Source organism: Diabrotica undecimpunctata, chromosome 2 (genome assembly GCF_040954645.1).
Source record: "Diabrotica undecimpunctata isolate CICGRU chromosome 2, icDiaUnde3, whole genome shotgun sequence".
NCBI classification, from domain to species: Eukaryota; Metazoa; Arthropoda; class Insecta; order Coleoptera; family Chrysomelidae; genus Diabrotica; species Diabrotica undecimpunctata.
Genome location: NC_092804.1, coordinates 75,711,973 through 75,739,918, shown reverse-complemented (window position 1 = coordinate 75,739,918; position 27,946 = coordinate 75,711,973). Strand labels below are relative to the sequence as shown.

Sequence of the window (27,946 nt, the reverse complement as noted above, 5' to 3'; positions counted from 1 at the left end):
ATAACCAGACACCGATAGAATCCCAATAGAAATCCTAAGAAAATATAAGTGGTGGACTTTTCCTATAATACCATTACTAACGATAGAAAAAAAAAATATATGTCGAGAACAAGCAACCAATTTTGAACAAAACTGTAGATTTATAACAAGTTCTCGCAGCATGGAATTATCCGGGAATAGTCCTAAATCTAAACAGCAATTTATGCCTAAGGAAAGAAGTGGGATTACACTAAGAGGACAACTCATTTGTCTAAACTCTTAAATAATGAAAATGACTAACTTGACATGTGTAGGGATAGTTAAAGAAAAAAAAACATAACCTGAAGTAAGATAACTAATATGAACTAATTAAACTTCCCTATCAAGTTGTGAAAAGGTAACTGGAATATTTGGACAATCACACAAGAATGGTTAGGACATGTCGCGAGCATTTCCTGACCAGAAATATTATGAGGCATAAACATCTGCCTACTCTGCAATAAACACATAGTACGAACCTAATTGAGCAGCAGTGATCAGTTGCTGAGCAACAATCTCGAACCCACGTATTCACTAAAGCTGAGTATTGACAGATTCATTGACAGAAAATTCAGAAGAATAAATAAGAAGAAATAAGAAGGACGCCGCGCCGGTCATCCTTACCTACTTCAAAATTCCAAACTAATTCCAGAACCATCCTGTATATGGAATCAGGACATAAATTATTGTAGAGTATTTAAGATTTTCGTGACAAGTGAGAATAAAGCAGACCAAAGATAAAAAAAAATCACAACATCTTTCCAAATTGGCAAATATTGAACAAATATATCAAAACAAATACTAAGGAATCAAATATCAAAGATATAACACACAATATATGATCCAGTAGTGTAACAACATAGTTCCATAGTTCCTTATCAGTAATAGGATTAACTATAAGTATAAATCTAAATATGTAAATATATACTAAACAACCCTCGTATCATATGAGGTTAAAAGGAGTAATTCTCCTGGGAAGATTAGTACCTAAGAATATTAATTCATTATGAAGTGCATCATTTATAATACAAAAAAAAATGGATAAGTCATACATACTAATTATCTAATAAGTTATAGAAGTCATTAACCAATGCCAAAAGATACAAAAAATAGCGGTGTACCTACGTTATCTGGTGATTAAGAAAATCTTAGACTAAAATGCAAAATATAATCAAAATAAGCTAAAGACAAACAGAGAAAGAGATTAGCTTAAACGAAAGTGTTAAGTTAGTCTTCTTCTGAGGATGAAGAACTAACCTCGTCGATGGTGTTATCAGGCAGTAAATCCTTTACATGAAATTGACCAATTCGTTTGTTGGACGAATTGTCCCTTAATTCATATACCAAAGGAGATATTACCCTTACAACCGTACACGGAATGTATTTCTGGCAAAATTTTGCCGAAATAGCATCACCTTTACTTGATTTTACAAAGTTTCTCTTTAAAACTCTATCGCCAACAAAGAATCGCAAATCTAAAGTATTTGATTGGTTATAAGTATTATATGGTACAACCATAGACATATCATCATCATCAACAAACCTAGAAGTTGATACTGATAATGGAACTATTTCACTACTGTAATCATTAGAATTGTGTTTAACGCTACTGGGTAAAGAAGAATTGGTAGTTGACCATCTGTGATCACTTAAAACAGGCGGATTCAACGTTTCATGATTAGTAGTTAATTTCGGGACTGATTTGTGAAAAAAAATGTGGCCAAGTTATTAGCAACACACCACCAAGATCAAAATAGCCAGCAAAAATAATATATATATAATCAAATAAATACCTTAGTTATCTTACTAAAATACTCAAAAATAATTTCTAGTTATATGTAAATTATAACTATTCTAAACCAAATATTAATATATATGCAACAATTAATAGTACCTATAAGTATAGTACTGTTGGCTGTAGGAATAAAAGTTTATATAATATACGATATAAGTATGTGTAGGTAAGTAAGTAAATATAAGTTCTCAATAAAAATACAAAATTCAACCTAGAATGTAAGTTGTACTACTATAACCTATCACTGAGGTCTCAAAATATTAATAACTAATAAATCTAATAAATAAACTAATAAATCAATACAGCAGCATAAGTATACCTGTTTAGTATTAATAAAAAATTTAAAGATAGAATAAATCAGCAATAATGAGTAAAAAAAAGAAAAAGCAAAAATACAAAAACTCAAGTAAGAGAAAAAAAAAATCAGCTAAAAGCTACTGTCTTAAAACCAAAAACTTGGAAAAGGCACCGCGTTGGGACGCCGATGTAGCAAAATACAGGGGTGTGTAGGAGGAGAGAGGTATAAGAAGAGTGGTCTATATATATGGGATAAAATTGATAGAAATAAATAGATAACAATTAAGTAAAGAAGTAAAAAAAATATTGAACGGAATGTGGCTAGGCTAGCAATGTAGGCAAGAGAATGACCACTAGAAACTCAAGGATGGATACGGCCAATTTGCATGCCTTTTTAAGACAGTAAATCAGGAAAATATCTATGATGGATAGAAAAGAAGATATGAAAAATGAATATATATAATGAAAATTAACAAAGAAAACAAATTGAGGGCGCCAGAAGAGGGATACTACTCTAAAAAGAGTAACGGTCACTCTTCCAGGTATCGTATACTGCTAATATTAATTAAAGTCGATTTACTAAACAAAAATGCTGTAAATGTAAAAAGGTAAGGAAATATTAATAAAAAAATTATATGCAAAACAAGTTCAAGTTTATTAAATATAACTTCTTAAATTTTGACAATCTCTAAGTTACCAAAAAGTATATGAAAATTTCACAATATAATATTTTAAAAAAAGAAATGTTGAAAACAACTATAATAAAAAGTTGAAAACTAGACAGAATAACTCTGATATAGAGTGTACAACCTACATCTAGGTTAAAAACAACCTTAAACAAAATAATGCTAACGTTGGAAGAACGTATAGCCAAGTAAATACATCAAACTTACCTACAATATGACCAACAATATTGTTAAACAACTCTAAATTCAAATATAATAAATAATATATATAAATGGGAACAAGCCAAGTTAAACAATTGAAACGGTCTATTATCCTGAAGGGATAATAACGGGAGTTAGTAACACAAGATGAAATATAAAAAAAATTAGTTAAGTAAACAAATAATGAAATAATTAAAGTTAATAATGAAATAAATGGTTAATATAAAAAAACAATGGAAGATAATCTCTGGGTAGAATTTGAGCTCAAACTTACCGATACCTTACACCAAGGGGAGTTATATTAATTAATATATATATGATATAAAAAAAAAACCTATAACTGGTGAAACAAGATATATATATATAGTTCTGAATCAAAAACCAACTGTCCTCCTACAGCTGTCTGGAAGGATACTCCCGAATGGTTTCGGTGTCCCAGCGAAGTCCTCCTTGAGGTCCGAAATTAGCACGGAGCTGGTGCTAATTGGCTTAGTTCGATGATGACTGTCCTGCCCTACCTCTAGGTGCAGGCTGGAGAAAAAATGAGGGTGGAGTAGACAATACTCCCTGTGGCTTGTCCCAATGACCCTGATTCTAATAGAGTTGAAGTGGTACTCTCCCTCGGATGTTCTGAGGGAAATTTATAATTCCATGGTAGGTGGCTGAAAACAATTCCCCGTTACTTCTAATCTCAACATTCATAAAAAGAAATCAAAGAAGAAGTGAGGAAAGTTTCTTTCAGCATAAGAAACCGGAGCAAAAAGATAATTATGGTAGATAAAAAAAACCATCCAATCGGATGTAACGTGACCTTGCTTCACATAGAGTAAAAATATAATGGCCTTGGACAAAATACTATATTAAAATATGAAATAATGAATCTGAATAATAGGGTATAGATAAAATACTCTAATGTTTATAATATAAAAAATTATTATTTACCAGATAGCTAATCAATTCCGTGCTAGAAATCTCACTTCACCTCCCGAGTTTGCGAAAACACCGTCAATTAAATCGTTATGGTATACTTAGAATATTTAACTTCTTGAAGTGAAGGAAATTCTATGCAATAATTGGATTTTCTTTCGCTAACTGCCACCTGTGTATGTACCACTTCAAACTCCCGATCAAAAGTGAATTTTAATTCACAGTTAATTAACCAAGAAGAGCCATTTTTCCACTTCCCCTCATCTCCTGTCATCTCTCTTGTCCGCAATGGTACCAAATTAGAACAGAGTGACAACTTAAATTATTAACAATACACACTTAATGGGCAAATGAACACTTAAAGTTAGGCAACCCATACTACATCTCTGAAATTATTTTCATATAAATTGTTTATTATTTAAATACAAATTGTAATAAAAGTAACGACTGTTACAAATGCTCAAAGATATCATTAGACTAATTTCCATTTTTAAATGATAAAAATAACTCGTCTTAAACCAAACTAAACATGCAAAAGCAATGGTAAACATTAGTCTGTTATGTTTGTTTATACCATTTATATCGGCCATGGCACTGCAATCGACCTGCCCTCTACATTCAGTTTCAATCGCGAATAAATAGGTTATGTATTCTTGTGTACTCTGGTGACGTAACTCAAGCATCCCCACCCCAGTCAGAAAAGGCAACCATAGTAAGTCTACGAACCATCGAGTTAGAATATATGGAGAAGCTATGAGCATATTAACGTGTGTATTAAAAACGGCGTAGGTAGGCGTGACTAACGGTGATACCAATATGGCGGTGGGATCATGGCCGGACTCAATAATATTAAAACTACTATAAAAATATGACTAGTTATTCAGAAGATTTAATCATAATCTACAAAGTGCAATACATTTTTAATAAACTATGATTTATTTATCCCGCGGTAAACACTAAAAACACGATATATTATACATAAAGATAAATTAATACAGTCAAATACTATTAATTTATTCTCTGAAGTACGTGCCATTACTTTGTTTACATATTTGTATACTAACCTGTAGAACGTTATTCCTGAAGATTTTTTATTAACAATTTGCTTCTGCCACTGCAACTACGTTGAGAACAAGAAACCATTATTATGCACTATCACAATATATTATTACAGTTTCCATAAAAGTATTATAAAACTAAAAATATTCGAAAAACGACAAACGTAAACAAACATATACGATCTGTCAAAAGTGTTAAAACAATATGGCCGAAGTGAGGTCGTTTTTAGTCACGTGATGCCCTCTCCATAGATTCTAACTCGATGCTACGAACCGTGAGTAGAACCACTAGTGAAACCTTAAACAGGCCTAATAGCTATGCAACCATTTATTCATGGCTGTATAGACACACAACACATTTAAGGCGCTAACACTTTTAGAATGTAACATTGAGTAACGTTGCACCTAATTATAAATTAATAAAATGCTACCATAAATATTATAGCTTAATTAGAAAGGCCGTAGATGTTAAAAATAAAGTTGCCCCATTTCCTGTGAATTTGTTATGTAAGGTTTCTTATATAGCTTAAAAATTATAAAATATAATGCAATATTACAACGTTAGAACAACGACTATGTTTTCGTTACAAACAAAACAAAGTCGACTGATTTATAAAAATTAAATAAAAGAAATGAAACACAGCTATTATTAACTTTATATTATTGATAAACCTTCTTTCAGTTTTGATATTAATTTAACGATTTTATTTTCAGGTGAGTCATCTTTTGAAAGGCGACAAGTTTACCCGTCTTAGTAAGTAGTCTAAATTACTATATTCATATAATGATTGTTTCTTCATATATTTAAATTGATTGCAGATTTATTCTTTTGATACTAACATTAAGATTGTGATGGACTTGTAATTATGGACTGAAAACTTACGTTTTTGTTTTTATAGAAATAATTTTTGTATATAATAATAGTGTTAATTTCTTATACACGATTAAAGAAGCGAGCCAGATATTTGGTTGCAGCAGAACTTAAGTTTTTGAAGTTTTCGGCCACCGTTGCGTCTTCACCGGATGCCTTATGTGCTTTTATTTGCTTTATGGCCACTGTTACCGCTAAAGGAAAATGTTGAGGTCGTAAACTATATTACCTTTGGCACTTTCTTTGGTCTCGATAAGGTATATTTTCAATTTTGCTTTGTTTATTAGCATCTAAATCTATATTATTGTTTTCATCAGTTATTATTAACAGGTGTTTAGATTTCCACAGGCTTGAGACCTCTTTAATTTTCTTATGTAATTATATGTCTTTATGTTGAGCCTGTAGATCTTTTACTTTCCTACATCTATCACCTAACCATATCTCTTTTGCTTCTTTAATTATTTGGTCTATGTGCTAGTTTAATTAATTGTATTTAATTATGTCTAAATTTTTCACCATCCGTTTTCTCTTGCTAAAACGATGGCGTTTTTAAAGATAATCCATGTATCTTTTAAATTACCGTTCTTTGAACAAATTTCGTTGGTTTTTGCGTTTGTATTTAAAGCTATATCCACGTGTTACTGGTATTGATCTTTAAATGCTTTAATTCAGTTAATATTATTGTTTTTTTTAGATTTTTGGATCTTGTTAGGTTTCACTCTCATACTCAATATCAGGGTGTTGTGATTTGTTTGTAAGCCTCATCCGGTGTAGGTTTTGCCCTTGACGATACTATTTCTATATCCTGAGTTAATTGTAATACATATTTTGGTTTATAAAATACGATATTCATCTTGATATGACTTAAAGTTATACAGTATACAAATATGTCAAAGTTGTATCTTTAAAGAAATATTTGCACCTAATTTTTCTGTAATTTCTAAACCGTGTTTAACTTTTTGTACTTATATTCATAGTTTACAGTCTTTAAAATTTTGTCGTAATTTCATAGCCTGTGTACATGTTTATCCTGTATTTCATGAAAAATATTTTACCTAGATCGGAGATTTATACTAATAATAATACTTGACATAAATGCATTTATTTTTCACAATAGAATTTAACAAAATATGACAAAATTGCAATATTATTTTCAAACAATGCTTTATATTAAATATTTGTTATAATTGTTTATTTTATAAAAACCACAAACGTATCGAAAGTATGGTCAACGAAAAGTAATGGTAGGATCGGCTTTAATGCAAATCAACAAGGGATCTTTGAACGGAGCTGAATGGAAGCAGTTTCAAAATTGTGTTTATGTTGCAAATATTACCATATACGATCGCTCGTTAATGCATAAAGAAACGCGCAAAGGCCATTTATTTGGCATTTAAAACAGGGGTTTTGGGTTTGAAAAATATGTTACCATTTCGTCGCTCAGTATAGAGTGATTCAAAGGAGATGGAACAAAGATGGTGGCAAGACATTGCAACTAATGTCTGACTTACAGGATTAATCGGACGTAAATATGTCAAGGTAACCCAAACTGTAGCTAAGGTGATACACGAAGCATGGTTGTTTCAGTTCAAACAAAATGGATTGGCAATGAGGAGACTCATGTACGGGAACACTGCCAAAGGGGATACGAATATACTACGGAGCATAGGCTGAATGGAACAAACATTATGTGTAAGATGGGCTTAATTAAATGAATCGCATTGAAGGGACTCTTTGAAATGATGCTGTGTAGAGGGAAATATTAAAACCTCGTGGATGCTATAATTGAAAGAGCTAAATAATTCAAATTTTGTGATTATAGAGAAGTTGATTAAATGCGGCAAAGAGCGACAAATTCAGAGAAGCGGATATAGTAATAAATCATGCAGTAATGTACAGTGTAGGTTTTCCACCACGCCCACGTTAACGGGGGGAATTTCTTGTGGACAGAAAACCCATACTAATACCTGGTATAAGTTGGTTTGCATTTTATGAAGGTAACGAAAGAATCCTTTTCTTGCAATAAAAAAATGTGCTATATCCTCTACCTTTGTTATAGCAGAAGCGGATTACATCCACATTTCTCTTTATTAAAACTACTAATTTTGTCTAGAATAAATTAAAAAGGCGTCAATATCTAAAAATAAATTAAAGCTATATAAAACAGAATTTAAATCAAAATCAATCCAGTTTACTTTTATTCCAATATAACATCCGCTTAGTTCTTTAGTTTATTCGTTGAAGCATTAATGTTGAATTACATACTATTGTATACAAAACTAGTTTTTTGATATATCATTATAAAATCTTTTATGTACAAATACACAAACACGCAAGCCCACATTCACACATACATACACATATTGGCGTATTAAGTCTACTTACTTAAATCTTCTTCGTTTTCCTCAGCTTTTTCCTTTTCAGAGTTCGCTGTTTTTTACTTTTCTTCGCATTTCATCTGTGTCCATCGTATTTTCTTCATCTATATCGTTCTCTCTTAAGTCCACTGCTATGCAGTCTTTTTATGTTCTTCTCGGTTTTCCCTTACTTCTTGTACATGCTTCTTATATACATACATATATACATTGTTGTATATGCTTCTTATATACATTGTTATACATACTTCTTATTTCTATATCTGACGTGACCAAACCAATGCAGTCTTTGTTCTTGAATCTTCTTTGAGACTCTAGTAATCTCGGCTCTTTCCTTAATCAAGTTGTTTCTAATCCTGTACCTTTCAGTGTTATCCAACATTCACCATAACATTTCCATTTCAGGTTCTTTCATCTTGTTTTTCTGAATCTTCTTCACCGGTCACACTTAATCCTCTACTCCAAAACATGCCTCACTATACTTTTGTATATATTTCCTTTCAGCTTTTCTCTTATTTTTAGATCGTAGAGTATTCCGCTTATTTGCTTTCAGTTAAACCAACCGGACTGTATCCTGTGTGCGATTATCTAGGAGCCAAAGTATTTAAATTCTTTTACTCGTCCTACTTGTTCTCCAATCAATTCGATGTCGCCAAGCATTCCTGTTTCTTCCAATCTTATAGGCTTCGATTTTTATCTGCTAATCTTACGTCCTCTCTCTTAAATAGCCTCTTCTAAACCCTTCAACTTCTTGCCCAACATTTCTTTGGTCTCCTGTACCAACAGGATACTATCCGTAAAAAGCACTGACCAAGGAGCTCCCTTCTTCACCTTCTTTCTCAGTTCATTCATAGCAACATTAAACATGTAGGCACTCAGTGAAGAACCTTGATGCAAACCAACCGTCACTCGAAAACTTTCGGTCAATCAGACATAAGCCCTTACTTTGGTGTACGCTCTTTCATATGTATCCCTTACAAGCAATTTCTCTTTTATACATCTCCATATCTCTAGTTTAGGAACATTGTTGTACGCCTTCCAACATCTAAAAAATGCCAAATGTAGCTCTCTTTTTTTCTCGTCGTATTTCTCTATTAACTGTCTCAAAGAAAATAGGGCATCCGTTATTCTCCTTCCAGGCCCAAACTATTCTTCCCCTACCGATGTCTTTTTCCTTAACCTTAGCTTTACAGTTGTCTTCCAAATTTTCATTATATGCGACAATAACTGTATACCTCTATAGTTTTTCGATCCTAAATATTCCCTTTATCGTTATACAATGATACCATCATTCCGTTTCTTCACACATTGGAAATCCTTTCTTCCTCATATATCCTGCTGATCACTTCCCACAAAACATCAACTCCTTCCTGTTTTAGAGCCTTCAAAACCTTCATAGGTATTCCATCACGTATATATGCTCGCCATACCCTGTATTGCATTCTCATTTTAGATCCCGCATTCTGTGTCTCAACTCTAGTATTCTTCATTTAGCAACTTTTAAGTACTCATACCATCTTTGCTTACATACGGTTTTCATTAATCTACTTACTTAAATACAGACATAAAATTAGCGAAAGTAACTAACTTTAAAGTGTAAATCACTCTACAATTTACAAAGTTTTCTTTCCACTTTACTTTTGTTTTTTTTAATACTTTTTGGACGTACTCCACAAAATTAAAAATACTTTTTAAATTCTAATTTTCAAATTTATTTAAAAACATTTTTTAAACTACTGAAGAATATTGCTGAATAGACTGTCTGGAGTTAATCTTGTAAAGTGTTAGACATTAACATCGGGTTCATTCAATTTCACAGAATGTGTACGTCATCAAATAAATGTCAACGAGATGTTCTCCGAGAGCGTTTTCAATTTTCTCACTTATGCCCACCGTCATCCAGAGTAAAGCTCTATAGAAAAAAATATACAATTTCCATAATGGCAATTCGACATTAACGACATAAAAATCGGTTTTCCATTTTTCAGTTTCTTGAACAAGAACAAAAACGAGGCCGCGAGACAAAGCCACTGGCAAGAAATCCAATATCGGAATAAATTTCAAGGTTGCACCATGACCTGAGTAGGGGTATAAAGGGCTAAATTCTCTTTAACGAGAGTTATTGTACGTCATAGAAAGTATAGATAGAGTATCTTTTTATTGATTTATTCAACAACTTGTCTTTATTTTACGGCTTTTCATCAAGCTATTCATTTGTATGATGGATTTTTATTTTTTCTTCCATTTTGTCACTAAACTGAACTTGGTAACTGTATTTTTTCCAATGATTCACACCTGTTGATAAGAAACATTAAAAAAGTAAAGTTTTTGTTCCATGAAATTAACTTTTATCTGAAATTTTTATCTGAAATTGTGACTCTATTTTCAAATATCTGGATGAAGTTAATTCTTCCTGGTTACAAAGGTACAAAACAAAATTTTTCTAGTCTACCAATAGCGTATGTTTTACATTCTTTTGATCAAGTTCTAATAGCTGTCGAATGGATTAATATTGTTTATTCCAAGAAAGTAACTTTAACTATCCCATTCGCACAGAATATCAGCAAAACTTGGATGTAGGCATCCCTTTGCCTGATTCAATTTTCATTATTATTTAAAGGCTTCGTGAGTATTTCGTATATACTCCAACTGCCCTAAAACCGTTTAAGGTCATTTTAGTAGGTCTATTTTAAGACAAGTTAACGTTTTGTTTTTCGTCTATTTTAACACAATACATCGTGGTTAATTGATTTTTTAACATGTTTTGTCTATTGACTCCATTAATTGATTTTATGCCTGGAAACTGGTATTATATATAAATATATATATATATATATATATATATATATATATATATATATATATATATATATATTATATATATATATATATATATATTATATATATAAGACCTAAAAATGTTATGCCTTTATAATTTATAATTTTTGTACACTTTTTATCCCCTTTTGAGATAGCATACATCTAACAATTACTGCATACATACAAGGAAAAATATTCATGATACAGAGATAACTTAAATCTGCTATGTTAATGTAGCATATTGAATTTAGGCCTCAATCTCCCCTAAAAGATTTCATATAAGTGGATTGACAGAAAATATTTGCCAGATTTTTCCCCTTGCCAGAGAGTGAAGTTAATAATTTTAATACAATGTTTTACTACAAAGTCTATCAATTTATCATAATATGTATTAAACTATTTTTTGTTTAAACAAATAAATCCGTATAAATTGCTTAGAGTTATTAGTGGGGAAACATCCAGAACAGTGCATAATATTGATAATATACAATTTGGTTGTATAAAAATTATAAAATTTGTTATACAATTTGGTTGCCTTGAGAAAAATTAACAATTTATTTAAATCAGAAATTAAAATAGTTTTAAGATTGTGACCAAGAAAATTTGCAATCATATGTTACTGATAAAATGGGTACTATAGAATGACTTATTTAAGGAAGAGTAAAGAGTGCAACTTCTTCCTGGAAGATATGCTCATGTGTATATAATGTATAGTAGGTCCTATTCAGAGATGGTTAATGATGATTTGAACTTTCGTGTTATTTCTTATAAGTTTAGTTTCCACTTTATTAAACTTTTCTTTAAATTAAAGACCGTATATTCTACCAAATCTAGTAAATATTTTTTACTTCTTTTTTTATCTTCTTCTTCTCGGTACTCTTTCTTTTTCGTCAAGAAACTTCCTCTATATGAAATAAATCTCACGAGATTGTCATAACACTGCTCCTTCCGTTATAGTTACTTATAGCTGAAAACTGGAAGCTAAAGATTAGATCGTTTATTTTCTGGAGGACGGTATACAGACTTTCCCAGTTTCGTTAAAGTTTTGGACAAATTATTTTCTTACGTTTGGGATTGTATACCCATACTGGGTCACCTCTTTCATAAACTGTTCCGGTAGCATACATGACGAGCCTGCCTTTGGCTTTATTACTTTAAAGCTTCAAACTTTTTCGAGCAAATTCCCAGACTTTTTCCATTTTTTTTTAAATTTTCGCTATATGTCAAGGATGAACGTCTGTCTTCGCAAAGAGGCAATCTTCCCAAAATAAGATTTTAAAAAAGCTTTATTTCTGTTGCTATTATAATCATCGAAGAAAAATAATCAGTTGCTTAATGATTGGCATTTCTATTAGCTAACAGCTATAGGTAAATAGTTGTGTTATGTCTGTCGACAATTCCATATAATTGCGGATGGATAGGTGTAGTGTTAGTTTTCTACACTTACAATACTTAAGATTTTCGTTAACCCTTGTTATAATTCTGATTTAAAATGTTGTCCATGATCAGAATTTAACTCTAAAGGAGCTCCATGTCGTGATACAATGTGTGTTATGCAACCATTAAGTACCCTTTTACTCTCTCTGTTGTTAAAAATGAACCAATAAAGAATATCCACTTTAAGTGGTTCAAAAGGCTCTTCGAAAAGATATTGTACCATTTTACTACGACTTCCTGTTCTAGGACCTTTTCAACTGTTACATAAAACGCATATCTAACACCAATCTTCTACACCTCGGTGACAATTAATCCAGTAAAATTTCTCTCGAATTCTGGCAAGTGTTCTTTTGACCTCAAAATGTCTCTTTAATTTGTGATTTTGGCAGTACTAATTATTAAATTGATCGAATATATTACATCGAAACATTCTCGCTTACGATATAATAGACTATAAGAAAGATCCAGAGATTCCCATTAAGCTAAATACACCTTTGTAGTTCCACTATATTTGGTTATTTCTTGCCAAATAGGTCTTACTCCATTTTTAACTATATATATATATATATATATATATATATATATATATATATATATATATATATATATATATATACTTACTTTACTTTTTCGTGTCTGGATCCGACTACAGTTTTTCTGCCCAATATCGGGCTACGTCTACACCCTTTGTATTTGCGAGCCATAAATCATCGAGGGTGCACTGTGATGGGCAAAGTCTGCATACTCTCTGGTGCTCCATGTTCTGTATTTCCCCACATTCACAAAGTGCGTCGCTGTCTGTCTTGATGCCCCATTTAATGAGGTTCTGTTTTACAGGGGCAACACCTGTGCGTATGCGATTCAGTGTCCGCCAGGTTCTCCAATCCAGGTTCATTCCATTAGGTCGTTCTGGATGTAGGGGGAACAGTTCGGGTGGTTCGACGCTGACATTTCTCATAAACCTTTTCCTTGATTTAAGTCGGCTGATTCCTGGTGGTTCGTCAAACCCGTATAATTGGTGCCTTTCATCGAAAGTTTGCCTGAACTTCTCCACATATTGTGAGGCGCATCTACGGTCATCTGGTGATAAGAATCCAGCTACCCGGTACAGTAGGGGTAGGGGGGTAGGCTTCATACAACCGGTAATTATTCTGCATGTTTCATTCAACGCCGTGGTGACTTGTTGGGCGTGTCTAGATCTACCCCAGACGGGACAAGCATATTCCCCTGTTGAGAAACATAAGGCCTCAGCTGTTGTCTTCAAGACCTGGGGGTTTGCACCCCACTTGCTCCCTACAAGTTTCCGGAGAAGGTTGTTTCTCGTAGAAACCTTTTATCTTGTGTTCTGGCAGTGGAATTTATACGTTAGTGACCGGTCTAGTACTACTCCAAGATATTTGGGCTTATCAATATGTTTCAAGCGTTGTCCCTCCCAAGAAACATTCAGCTTTACATGCGCTAGTTGGTTGTTGAGATGGAATGCACATACTTGGGTTTTAGTAGGGTTTGGCTTTAATGAGTTTTGTTTGTAGTAAGTTGACATCATGTTTAAAGCCTCTTCCATTGTCGACTCTACTTGTGTGAGTGTTTTCCCCTTTACGGCTATACTAAGGTCATCAGCGTAGACAAAACTCTCAGTCTGAGGGTGCATTGGTTGGTCGTTGGTGTAGATGTTAAATAAGGACGGCGCCAGAACGCTTCCTTAAGGTAGGCCATTTTTTTGGGTTCTCCATCTGCTCTTCTTTCCATTTAGCAAAACGTAGAAACGTCTATTACACAACAGTGATCTAATGATATTTACCAGGTCGTAGTCAAGCACAGTGTTATAGATCTTAGTTAGCAGGGTTCTGTGGTTTATCGTATCATAGGCCGCTGTGAGGTCTATCAAGGCTACTCCCACTATGTCTTTCTGCTCAAATCCCTCCTCTATGTATTCTGTTAGGTTCAGCACTTGGCCTGTGCATGATTTACCTGGTCTGAAGCCTGCTTGTTGTGGAATTAATTTTGCATCTAATTTTTCCTGGATGCGGTTTAAAATGAGACGTTCATACAATTTATACAAATGGCATAGCAGGGATATCGGACGGTAGCTACTCGGTAGTTCAGGGTCTTTCCCAGGTTTCAGAAGGGCTACTACTTTTGATTTACGCCACAGTTTTGGAATCTGGTAGGTAGAGCGACAGATGTTAAATAGATCGAGCACCCATTGTCTCGCTTTTTGCCCGAGGTGTTTTATCTGCTCTGTTAGGATTTCGTCCACTCCAGGTGATTTTCCATTTTTCATACAGTTAATACCATTTTTGAGCTCTTCGATGGTAAATGAGTTTCGCAAGAGAGTTGTTTCCTGGTCTTGAGTTCTTATAATCTTTGGCGTTTTGTTCTTATAATAAAAATATTATATATATATATATATATATATATATATATATATATATATATATATATATATATATAATATTTTTCGCTGTTAAAAAAATAAATAAAAGTAAGCAAAAATATAATATAATTATTTACAGCTTATAATTAACGAAAAATTTTTGCTAAAGTTTATCTCACAATATATATTAATTTACTACGATCCTCTTAATGAATTTTCTTTACCTGTCTTAACGGCAAAATTTTTTGCCTTACAGAAAAACTAACAAAATTTATCGATACTCGTCGAAAAGTCGAAATATTCGATCATTTTGTCCTGTCTTTGCTGTCGAACGTCGCTTTCGAGTACGGTAGTTTTGAGCACGTGGTCAAAACTTTAACAAAATTGCTTTTAAAACCGTTAAAATTTATCGAATTTTGTGTGTGCTCTGTTTAATAATTTCGCGTATCACTATGTTAGATATTCCGTTGTATTTTAGGCAACAGCTTAGAGCCGAAATTAAGGAAGGCCTTCTTAAAGATGAATTGTAAGTACATAATTTGCTTTATTACAATTAACTAATTTTAATAAAGGTATAAGTACAGTCTAATAATGTAGATTTATATGTAAATGTGAATAATATTTTAAAATCTAATATATATGGGTAAGCAAATCGTGTATACGGAAACAATATATTTTTTGTTTATTTTGGAAAATTTTAAGTATTTAGTATCTAGCCATGTTATAGAAAACGTTTTTGGGGCACACTTATTTATATATGCTTCATATCAGACTGTACATTCATTGTTATTACTGTAAATTTTTGATCTCTCACTTTTATTTTTTAATTATATATCTTGCACCTTCTTACATCATATTATTTTTGTCGCTTACGACATCCCAATCGCCATTTCTTTCTGTCATTTAAATCTTCTTCAGTAAGCTTACTTTTTTTTTCATTTTTATTTTTATTTGTCTGTTCCACTGTAATCTAGGACGTTCTATCTTCCTCTTTATGTTTGGGTTCCATTTTCAAGTTCCTAGCGGTATTCTGGTCCGCCAGCATATATGTCCATACCAGTGTATTTTTCGGTTTTCTATTTCGTCATTTAGTGTCTCCTTTACATTCGTTAGTTCCCTAATTGGTTCATTTTGCGCTGTACTTATGTCATAGAGTTAATTTACAGGTTACTCTCCATTTTTCTGCTTATTCAATTGAATTTACTTAGATGTTTATTCTTTTATTTTCACCCATTTTACTGAGCAATAATGCAAACACTATTGTTTTAAAGATTTTTTTAGTTTTGCTTGTAATGTCATTACTTCATATAATCGAGTGCAGTTGTCATGTTATAGTCTTTCCCTTCGTTACTTTATTTATTATATCCGTTTTATCTATTTCTGTATTTGTTAAGGTTACCCTCACAATGAAAATTTCTTTTTTTGTTTTATTGAGTTGATATTCACCTCTATGTCTTCTGCCGTGTTTAGAATAACCATGTATTGCATTTTTTATACCCATAATTAATTTGTAAACCCCATCTTTTAAATAATTCTTTCAGCTTTTTTATAATGTAGATGATGTCTCCTTTGTCTTATGCTAAAATTACTTGATCATGTACAAACAAAATGCTATGGATATAGCTGTCGTCAATTTTTGCTCCTATCTATCCACATTTCTTGTTGCAGTTTTTTAGTGTTTCATCTACCTATATAAAGTTTAAATAAGGTTGATTGACAGGTCCTTGTCGAAGTCCAGATATTGCCATTAAAGCATATTAGCAGTTCAGCTATTACCCCTCCATCCATTACAGTCAGTAGCCATTTTGCTCCACGATTGACTGCCAAATAAATAAGCATACTCTAGGATAAACTAGTACGGCCTAGTATAAACATTATAGTATAAAATAAATAAATAAACTAAATAAAATACTTAGTGATTGCAAAAAAAAATATTAAAACGATAATAATTCGTCGTTAAAACCAATGGACAATTGGTAATAGAAACAAATATCTTATTATAACAACTAATAAGTTTTTTTTGTTTTATAACAGCAATAAAACCAATCTTAATCAGCTCAATAATTAAAATTATTATTTATTTCTACATAGAGTGTTTAGGTGGCACTTAGAATTCCATAGTATTATTTCCTTTATGCACTTGCATCTTGAACAGTTTTTGTTGGAGCTGCATTTGACAAAACCTTTCCTGGTTAAACTAAATATCTCGTAGCTGCAACCCTTAACAGTATTTCAGAGCCTTGATTTACATCTGCTACCGTTAAAAAAGTTTGATGGTAAATGTCGCAATCTGATCTGAAAAAAAATTTAAAACATTAGCTCCATCAATACTAAAAAAGTTTGATCAAATATGACCAATATTAGAGCTTTTCTCGATAATTACTATTAAAGTAGTCAAAATATATTGGAAGTAGTAATGTTAAAAGAGTATACTTCTTGTCTATCAGCTGTTTACCAAATTATTTCTCTTCTTTGAGTTTAAATTTGAGTCAGTTTTTATCAACCAATTTTCTATATATATATATATATATATATATATATATATATATATATATATATATATATATATATATATATATATATATATATCATCAATGGCGCTACAACTCTTCGTGAGTCTTTGCCGCGTTTACTATTGCCTTCCATGTTTGTCGGTCCTGTGCCACTAATTCCCATTGTTGCATTCCCATTTTCTCTAGGTCTTTGGCTAAAGATGGTATAAGTCAGTTTGTTGAAGAACTTTATTCAAAATGTGAAATTTTCGGTGATAGGCTCTCACTTTCATCAGCACCTAAATGGAAAACTTATTTAGTATAAGTGGTGAAAGTTAGCATCTAAAACTTACATTGAAAATGTTCTGTTAGTCCTTGGGAACATTGTCATAAAATATGTAAAAAAAATCATTAAAATTTTAAAACAACATAAAAGGGTATTTTTACAAATACAACACGTATATACCTATATATATATATATATATATATATATATATATATATATATATATATATATATATATATATATAAATATATATATATATATATATACAGGGTGAGTCATGAGGAACTTTACATACTTCTACCATATGTAGAGTCCCTCAGGCAGCATATCATGTGGCCACTAAAAAATGTCAACTCCTCTTCTTTATTAATTAACAGGGTGATTTGTGTAATTGACCATTTATTTCATTTTGCTGTAGTGTTTATACGGCTCATTTGATTTTTTTAATTTTTGCATGATACAGTACACTAATATCAAGCATTCGACTGGTATTAGCTAAACTAAAAAATTCCAGGACTGGCTTTGGAAAAATTAATTTAGGGATTCGTATTAAATATTACACCCTGTATAATTTTTTTTTTAAATGCAATAAGTGATTTTTAAACTACATAAATAGCCAATGAAAACGACATATGCGACAATGTTGTCGCACTTTTATTAAATTTTTAGTGAACGATCAAATCTTACCAAAAATAGAACAACCATAATGAAGTATCAAATTATAAGGTATTAATTTAAACAAATGTTATAAATTTCAAAACTTTTAATTAAAATGAGTTCCTACAACATAATCTAATACGTAGAAAATTAACATCTTTACTGTCACTTTGTATTATCTCTACGATAGAATCAATTGTTTTTCAATTTTAAATTTTTACTCATAGATCGTATTGGGGCATTATTTTCGATAAATAATAAATTAAATTGATTAAAAAGTCAAACCTCTTGTATGTGTTAGTTTTTGTTGATTGTAAATGATTAAAATTTTATGTCAAATAATAATACATTGCATCAACTGTACTAAATAAAAATAAATCTAAAAAAGTTTAAAATGAAGGTTGGCGTTGACCGTTTGACGTTTCTTGATATTTTATACCCATTGTCATTATTGTCATTATCAATTGTTATTTATGTGTACAAAAATATATATTTCTTCTGTCATATCTACGTTAAGTACATGGTGTTAGTTTTGGTAGAGCTTTTGTTACTTTCGTTCAAAATGCCACATCAGTTTTCGACCACAGAATATGCAGACATAATATTTGTTTATGGATTCTGTAATGGGAATGGTAGGGCTGCTAGTAGAGAATATCGCAGGAGATTTCCTAATCGTCGAACTCCCAGTCATCCAACATTTGGGTCAGTTTTTAATTATTTGCGAGAAAATGGCACTTTTCCTAGTGGAACAACAGAGCGACATGTAGATGAAGCGCAGGAAGATGACATTATGGACGCCGTTACTATGAACCCTACAATAAGCACTAGACAAGTAAGTCGAGAACTCAATGTTACTCAATCAAAAGTAAGTAGAGTCTTACAAAAAAATAATCTATACCCATATCACATTCAAATGGTTCAGCGACTACATGCTGGAGATGAGATCGATAGGTTGGAATTTTGTAGATGGATTAACAATAATCGACCAACGCTATATAGGACACTATTTACAGATAAAGCCCAATTTACCAGAGACGGGATAAATAATTCACGAAATTCACATGTGTGGGCAGAAGAAAATCCCCATGCTATTCGAGAACGTCGTTCTCAGTTAAGGTTTTCGGTTAACGTGTGGATTGGTGTCATAAATAACCAATTAGTAGGTCCTCACTTTTTTGATGGTCCTTTAACAGGGCAGGTCTATTTGAACTTTCTACAAAATATTTTGCCGAATTTGCTTGCCAACGCGAACGTTGCTATCCGAGGGATGTATTTTCAGCATGATGGGGCACCCCCACACTTTTTACTGGCAGTGAGACAACATCTCAATAATGTTTATGGCAACAGGTGGATAGGACGTGCAAGTCCTATTTCGTGGCCTTCAAGATCCCCTGATTTCAATCCCGTTGATTACCATATTTGGGGACGATTGAAGCAACTAGTTTAAGCAGTGAATATTAATAACCGACAACAATTAATTGATAGAATTATACATTGTTGTAATACTATTAGAAACGATCCCCAGAGTATCCGTAATTCAATACGTCAATTAACAATTCGGCAACAAAAATGTGTACAGGCTGCAGGGTTCCATTTCGAAAATCTATTTTGAATTATTTTTATTTTGTTACCATTATTGTATCTTTTCCAGTTCTAATTTATGGGTTTATCATAACTATGTACATATTTTAGTTTTTTTTTAAATTGTTCTTCGTTATTGTTAGTAGTTACTGTTTTTTGTTGTGCAGTGACTCAGTTTATCATTTCAATTAAAATGTTTGAAATTTATAACATTTGTTTAAATTAATACCTTATAATTTGATACTTCATTATGGTTGTTCTATTTTTGGTAAGATTTGATCGTTCACTAAAAATTTAATAAAAGTGCGACAACATTGTCGCATATGTCGTTTTCATTGGCTATTTATGTAGTTTGAAAATCACTTATTGAATTTAAAAAAAAAATATATACAGGGTGTAATATTTAATACGAATCCCTAAATTAATTTTTCCAAAGCCAGTCCTGGAATTTTTTAGTTTAGCTAATACCAGTCGAATGCTTGATAGTAGTGTACTGTATCATGCAAAAATAAAAAAAATCAAATGAGCCGTATAAACACTACAGTAAAATGAAATAAATGGTCAATTACACAAATCACCCTGTTAATTAATAAAGAAGAGGAGTTGACATTTTTTAGTGGCCACATGATATGCTCCCTGAGGGACTCTACATATGGTAGAAGTATGTAAAGTTCCTCATGACTCACCCTGTATATATATATATATATATCCATTTAAATATTAATTAGTTTATTAGAATGTATAACTTTTATTTTTATTTTTATTAGCTGCAAACGTATGTATTATAACTTTTTCTATCATTACCATTCAAATAAAATTTAGTTCAATAATAAAAATAGTTTTTTTAAATTTCATAAAACCATGATGCCTTTTTTTGGTTCATAAATTAAAGGAATGTAAAAACTGAGATGGTAATTCACGGTATTGGCTATTCACGAAAAGCACAAGTTGAATTTGTGAAAAATAAGTTTATGGCTTCTTTTATGTACTTTCATAAAGTTAAATTGGTCTGAAGAAGTCATTTGGTACAATGATTTAAATTTTATTAAAAGAAGTAAAAATGTACATTATTATATGAAAAAAATACTTTGTTGCTTTGCCATAAAATAAAAATAGTTTAGATAATGTAGTACTTAGATTACTTAATAATTTCTCTTTAAAGCTTTATTTTATTTTTTTGTCATTTTTCTATTCATTTACTTTTTTAATAGTGCGTTGATGGTTTGGATCCTGGCTACAAAAAAAAGATTAGTATCACATTCAAATAAATCTGCGACTTAAATTAGAATACGCTGATCGAATGGAAAGGGTTGGAAATCTTTTACACTGTCACTCTTGAAGGTCTCAGTCAGATAAGAGCAGAAAAGAAACAAAGCTAGATATTACTATTCCATATATTAGCGGAAACGTTTCGTTTTGTAATTACAAAACAGCATCAGTCCAAATCTGCAAAAGTATTACTCTTTTAGAAGGATTAGAGCAGCTCTTTAAATTATAAAGAAAAGGCCACTTCTTTTTTTGGCCTTTTTGGCCTTTTCTTTTAATTCAAAGAGCTTTACTAATCCTTCTAAAAGAGTATTACTCCTGCAGATTTGGACTGATGCTGTTTTGTAATTACAAAACGAAACGTTTTCGCTAATATATGGAATAATAACATCTGGCTTTGTTTCTTTTCTCCTCTTATCTGACTGAGACATTCAAGAGTTACTGTGTAAAAGGTTTCTAACCCTTTTCATTGTTTTGTCACTGCTTGTGTATATATATATATGTATATATATACATATATATATATATATATATATATATATATATATATATATATATATATATATATATATATAAATAGCAAGGAGTGCGACCATCAATTTAAATTTCGAAGTTACTCAGCAAGTGAATGCAGAGGTTCCTTCGATCATTTATGTTGGCAAAAAAAGTTAATTCCCTGTCCAGCCCAGAACGATCCGCAAAATATGGTTTTCTCTCGTAATTCCCACAAAGCATTAATAAACTTATGAAAATCTTCAGAAAACTGACCTGTTTACAATAGCTTACACTTACTTAGTTTACACCAGGATTGTAGCAAAGTTATTTACGAAGACCAAAACTCCATTGATCCCTTCAGAACATACTTATGTTGTCTATTATATACCCTGTTTAAAATTTAACTCCTGCTAGAATGGCTAGACCAGCTGCTCTCTTTAAGGTCGTTTGACTTCTCATAAAAGCGATATTAGGATCTCCAAACCCTCTTTTGCCTAAGCACAACATGTCATCTTAACCAAACATAGAATCGACCCCACAAATGTCAAAATACTGGCCAAACAACAAAATTATCATGAGAGGTCCCTTTTATGATAATACATTTAAGCGAGATTTATCACTCTCTTATTTAACGCAATAAATAGGAGTCACACCAAACCCCATATTCCGAGTTCAACAAATAATCTAATATATTCCGCCATTCACAACCTCCCCGCAAACAAATTATTCCAAGAACCTTGTATTTACTTTTTACTAATTTCTTCAACAACTCGCACGCTGAAGGTACGACAACCCATTAAAAAATAGTATAAATCCATGTGTAGATGCTCTTATTTTCGAAAGAAGCAAGACACAGTGTCTTCTGGTTGTCACCATAAGAAAACCAGATGAAGCCGTCGATAAGATTTAAATTCACCGAACAATTAAATTAATTATTTTAGTAACTTATTTTTTGTTAAGATATTTGCTCTATATGTAACTTTACAGTTTCTGGAACATCTAAAAGATTACGAATTGTTTTGTTAGTATAGTAATCCAAGATTGTAGGCGTTTCCTTATAAACTTTTTCATTGTACTTGTAGTAAACTAAAGAAGCTTCTGAAACTTAAAAAAAAGCGAAGCGCATTTAACAAACCAATTAAGTAGCTAACTCTCTTTTTTTGGACCGAATGAACCTCTGCATTCACTAGTTCAATACTTTTGAAATACATATATTTATATAATAATATATGCATAGATATGTACACAGCTTTATGGAGTTTCTGGATCCATACTATATTTAATATAAAATCAGTATTTCTTAGGTTTATGTTGAATATTATGTAATGTTAAATTTGGAAATAGATTTTATTATTCTAGTTTAATAAACGTTTTGGCAGGTAATTCTTGCATTTGTCAAGATTCTAAAATGTACCATATTGAGAAATCCAGTCAACTGCTGCAATCCAGAATTCTTTCTCACAAATATAACAAGAACAACACTACCGCGCTGACAAAGCATAAGAATGAAGGAAAGCACATTTTTTTCTTCAAAAGCATCAACATTTTAAAAACGAAGCAGAACAAAAGGAGAGGGGGATATACCGATCAATAGAAATAAAAAGAGACAATAACGTAATCAATGAAAAAAAAGATACAAAGAACCTAAATAAAATATATTTGAATCTGATTTAAATAATAATAAATATAACACCATTAAAACTATTAAAGGGGTAACATATTTCCACTTTACCTCTTAAACGCCACCGATACGCGAACGTAAACATATTTATATAATAATGACAGTAAGCAATGATATATCACATGTCAATTTTTACTCTCTGTCAGTTCAGTTATGTTAGTCCCTCGCTTTACATTTGGTAAGTTTTTATATCTTTTACAGTAACTTTTTGTTCAATTTTGTACCTTTTAGAAAACTGACAAAGGCAAGAATTGCTTGCCAAAACGTTGATTTAAATGGAATAATAAAAACTAGTTCCAAATTTAACATTACTTATTAAAACTAAAACCAAGAAATACTGATTTTATATTTTACATATATATATATATATATATATATATATATATATATATATATATATATATATATAATATTTATATACACATATAATATATAGTCCGTCTACAAAGTATCCAGAAAAAAGAAAGCAGAATTATAATTTTACGGTATTTATTTCTATCACTTGAAATATAAAATTTCAACAAATAATTCATCTCATTTACTTATACAACCTTCATTTAAATCTAAACACTTAACTAAACATCGAGGTACACCCGAAACTAGGTCAAGGCAATAATTTTCGGTAATGGTGTTCCAGGCCTGTAAAACTGACCGAATCAAACCTTCTTTATCTCGTGGCGCTGCTCGTTCCACTTTAATCTTCATCAGTCCCCATATGTTTTCAATGGGGCTAAGATCTGGAGATGCTGCTGGCCACGGAATTGTTGCCAATTCGTGTTCTTGCACCAAGCTTGAGTATAAGAGTATAAGTATGGATGGCATCTTGCATTATCTTGCTGAAAACGCCACCCCTCTGAATATAAAACATGAGCCGTTTCAAGAAGAAAACCATTTAGGATGTCACAATATTTCGCACTATCAACAGTACCATTAACTATACAGAGAGGTGAAGCACCACGCTGAGATATTGCTTCCCAGACCATTATTTTAGTGGGAAATTTGGAAATTTGAACTGTAACATTTTCTTTTGATAGGACTTTTAGATGATTTGCACCAAGCTGGAAACAACTTTTATCAGATATAAAGACATTATTAAAATTATCTTCTCGAAAACGTTGACAAAAACCTATTCTTCCTTGCCTTTGCAGAGGTGTTATTGTAGGGATTTTTTTTGGATTCCTTGAAATGTAGCTTTGCTTTTTCAGTGACATGCCGACAGTTTCTGGGCACACTTTTATTCTTCATTGATTTCCAAATCTGTTCGCTGATTTTCGAAACCCTAGGCGCGGATTTTGTCGTCCTAAAGCCACTAAGGCATTTAAATTGTTTCCGCTAATCTTTCTATACAAATATTCCACCACTTTTCTTTTTTCTACTTGCGACATTATTTCACAAATCTTAAGTCTGTTTACAAACAACAATATTTGACAGATGGTGTTGTCATGCGATTTTGTCCATAATCTACTATCGGCACAACCTACTTGATGCATTACTTTTGTCTTAAAATGTTACAAAAAGGAAATCTATTAAAATTAGGAAAAATATAAAATTCCGGATACTTTCTAGACGGACTATATAATGTAACAACAGCAAGTCTGGAGACTTCTCTTCGTTGGCGGAATAGGTGAACTGCGAATCCAACCTTTTATTAAAAAAATACATCTAGAGTTTACTCTTATAACTTTAACAAGTCTTGTAATAGTTCGAACTATTACAAGTCTTCCTGATGAGAGGTATAACCTCGAAACAAGTGTAGAATAATAGTGGAGCTCGAATTGAAAATGAAAATTTCAATTTAATTTAAAAAACTTAGAGTTTTAAAAAATGTATGTAGCTATATAAATATAATGCTGTATTAAATAGGAAATATTTTAAAAATTATGTTTGTTATGAATTTGTATGAAATTGTATGTTTCTCTGTATAAAAATTGAAAGTAAATAAAAGAAAAAGTGTAGAGTTTGATGCAACTCTGTACAGCAACTAAAACTTTGTCAGAAGTAATTAGACTAGGGTAACTTATTTGTCAGTCAGCAATCAGATCATTTTGAATTATAGCTACATGTAAGTCAATCATACAGAACTTCGAATTCATTATGTTTTCGGCGTAAAAGTGACCATCAAATGTGATGTATAAGATATTAAACCGTTTCATTTTCTTATACTGTACTTTCGTATAATATATAATAACTCGTTTACTTAACTTTGTCACAGAAGTTAATCACCCAGTTATTATTAATTAGAAAACATGAGCTTGAGTACTAAACTAGCATAAGATTTTGCAAATATATAATAGAAGTAATCATCGAAAGTCACTCTCTGTCTCAACTCTAATAATATTATAATCTATCTTCATTATAATTATATTTTTCTTAACTATAATAAATTTGTACTAACATTGTCTACTTTGTGCAATTAATAATAGTTCTTTTTAAAGCTTTCTTTTAAAACTGACGACAGCTCTAAAAGGAATGCTAACAATTCTCCCGATTCTATCCGTCTTGCTTGTCCATCGTATAGCCAAGTTAAAGCCACGTGGGAAATCCAATGCCATTGTTGCAGTCTCTTCAACAGCGTTGAATTTCCGTAGTTCTATAAACCAATTTGTGACCGCTCTAACACTATGAGAGTAGATGTCACGTGTGAAAGATATTTTGCTCACTAATTAGTTTGTAGGTTTCGTATTATGTTAGCATTGGTAATTATATGTGGACAAGTAACTACACACTAGTAATTATGTTGATATCATTTAAGTAATATTTTACATTATAATAACATTATTCAATCTTTATGTATAAATATTATCGAATATTGTAATATTCACTTTTTCTCGAAAATTAAACACTTACTTTTTTTAGACCACTACAGCTCGTTTTTGTCTATTTGTTAGCTATTGAATCTTACCTTTGGATGTCAAAACCATATTTAATGTTCTTGTGTCATCCATCGTCCTTACATGTTTAATAAATCTTATTTGCTGCGCTTTATTAAAAGTCTTAATATCAGGGAAGAGATATCTAAGAATGTCTGATTCTTTTGAGTTTATATTCCTTTCTTTAAAAGAATTTAAAGTTAAATCCATAAGTTTCGTATTCGCTAATGCTATGAAGTGTAATTTCTCTTATTTTATTTTCAGTTTGAACACCTTTGCTTTAAATTCATGTAATTTAATTACTTTCCCAATTATATTGTTGTTTTATTTACCAATTGTCGGTATTGAAAATGGTATCAATCATTTTGATCTTATTTCTGTTTAATCTGTCCAATTTGAATTATTCGAATTTGGATCCTACCCACACTACTTAAATATTGATTTTATTGAAAGTCATTATCAATTACTCTATGAGTTTCTATTGTATTTTCAAATTAGGTAACTAACTCTATCATTTACCTGCTAAAAATTGTAAATAAGATATGAAAATCTATAATGTACTCAAACTAGGTACTCTGAGTTTCGTTTGGAGCAAGGGTTGGTCTATGAGTGATTTTTATTTCTAAATCTAGCTTTAAATTTACATATTTATCCTTCCTGCAACTCTAAAAGTTATCTTTTATCTAGTTTTTAACAAGGCAATATTTTTATAGTTTTCATACACCATTTTATAACCTTTTTTGTGAATTTGACATTACAAGTCTTGGGATCAATTTTTAGGGCATAGGTTTTTGATTTTCGTAGTTTTTAAATTGACAATATAACTTCTTTTGCAGCATCTCTTCCCCGACCACCACTTTGGTCACTGTTTTAGTTTCTTCCGATTTTTTGTTTGTTTTAGGCGTTTTGATATGTTTTCAATGTTCTTCTCACTAGGCGCTTATAAAGCTTATTATGATCTTCTACAACAAAGCTACGAATAATATTTTTATCTATTTAATTTAGTACTTTACTAATATGGTTTTGCCATGTGAATATTATTTTCGTTTGTATCACTTAATAATGTCCCATATTCTGATTTACATAAATTGAAGTTCTGGAATCTCTTTCCTGCGTTTTTAAATCCCTGGTAAAATGTTATCGCCATTATTTTCTGTGATACATTTTCGTTGTATTCCTTTATATTCACTTGTCTTTTTTCTGTATGGTCTCTTTTTTTCTCTTTGTCTCTACAGCGCTGATTAATAGTTTTACTATTATTTGTCAATTAAGTTTTCCTATTAAAGAGATTAGAGCTAAGATTAAAACTATAATAAAAATTACTAATAAACTCACCAGTCTTCTGGGTTGAACCGCGTTGTTTTTCATTTTTCATTGGTCTCTCGAGGTCTCAGTCTCCCGAGCCCCCAGACACTACTACACTGATCGCTATTCACTGTAGTAGTGAAGTGGGCACGGGATATTAAGTATTCTCCGATGTAACCACACCTCAAATGCTTCCAATCTTCTACACATATCTTTGTTTAAGATCCAAGCTTCAACATCATCAAAGGAAGAGAGAAGACATAGTGTCGCAGTATTCTTTCTTTTATGCCAAGAGACAGGTTGTGGCTATTGAAGACGGCCCCCCATCCGGTTTAAGGTGGATCCAGAATTTCCGATGCTCGCTCTTATCTCCTGGTTGTTGTTCTATTCATTTATTATGCTGCCGAGGTAGTTGCAGTGCGTTGCTCTTTCTACTGAGGTTTATTCGTT

The 27,946-nt window shown here is 31.5% G+C and overlaps 1 protein-coding gene across 6 annotated transcripts in view; it reads left to right on the top strand.

Annotated features, from left to right (window-relative positions):
* Nucleotides 1-27,946, top strand: part of bru1 (bruno 1) — a 971,893-nt gene that overhangs the window by 307,993 nt on the left and 635,954 nt on the right. Inside the window, exon 1 of one of the 6 annotated variants that reach the window (XM_072523114.1) lies at nt 15,167-15,388. The exons of the other annotated variants lie outside the window; for them this stretch is intronic. Coding sequence (XP_072379215.1) covers nt 15,315-15,388 — 74 coding nt within the window. The 5' untranslated portion in view covers nt 15,167-15,314. Of the gene's footprint in view, nt 1-15,166; nt 15,389-27,946 lie in introns of those variants that run through there. 6 annotated transcript variants of the gene reach the window in all.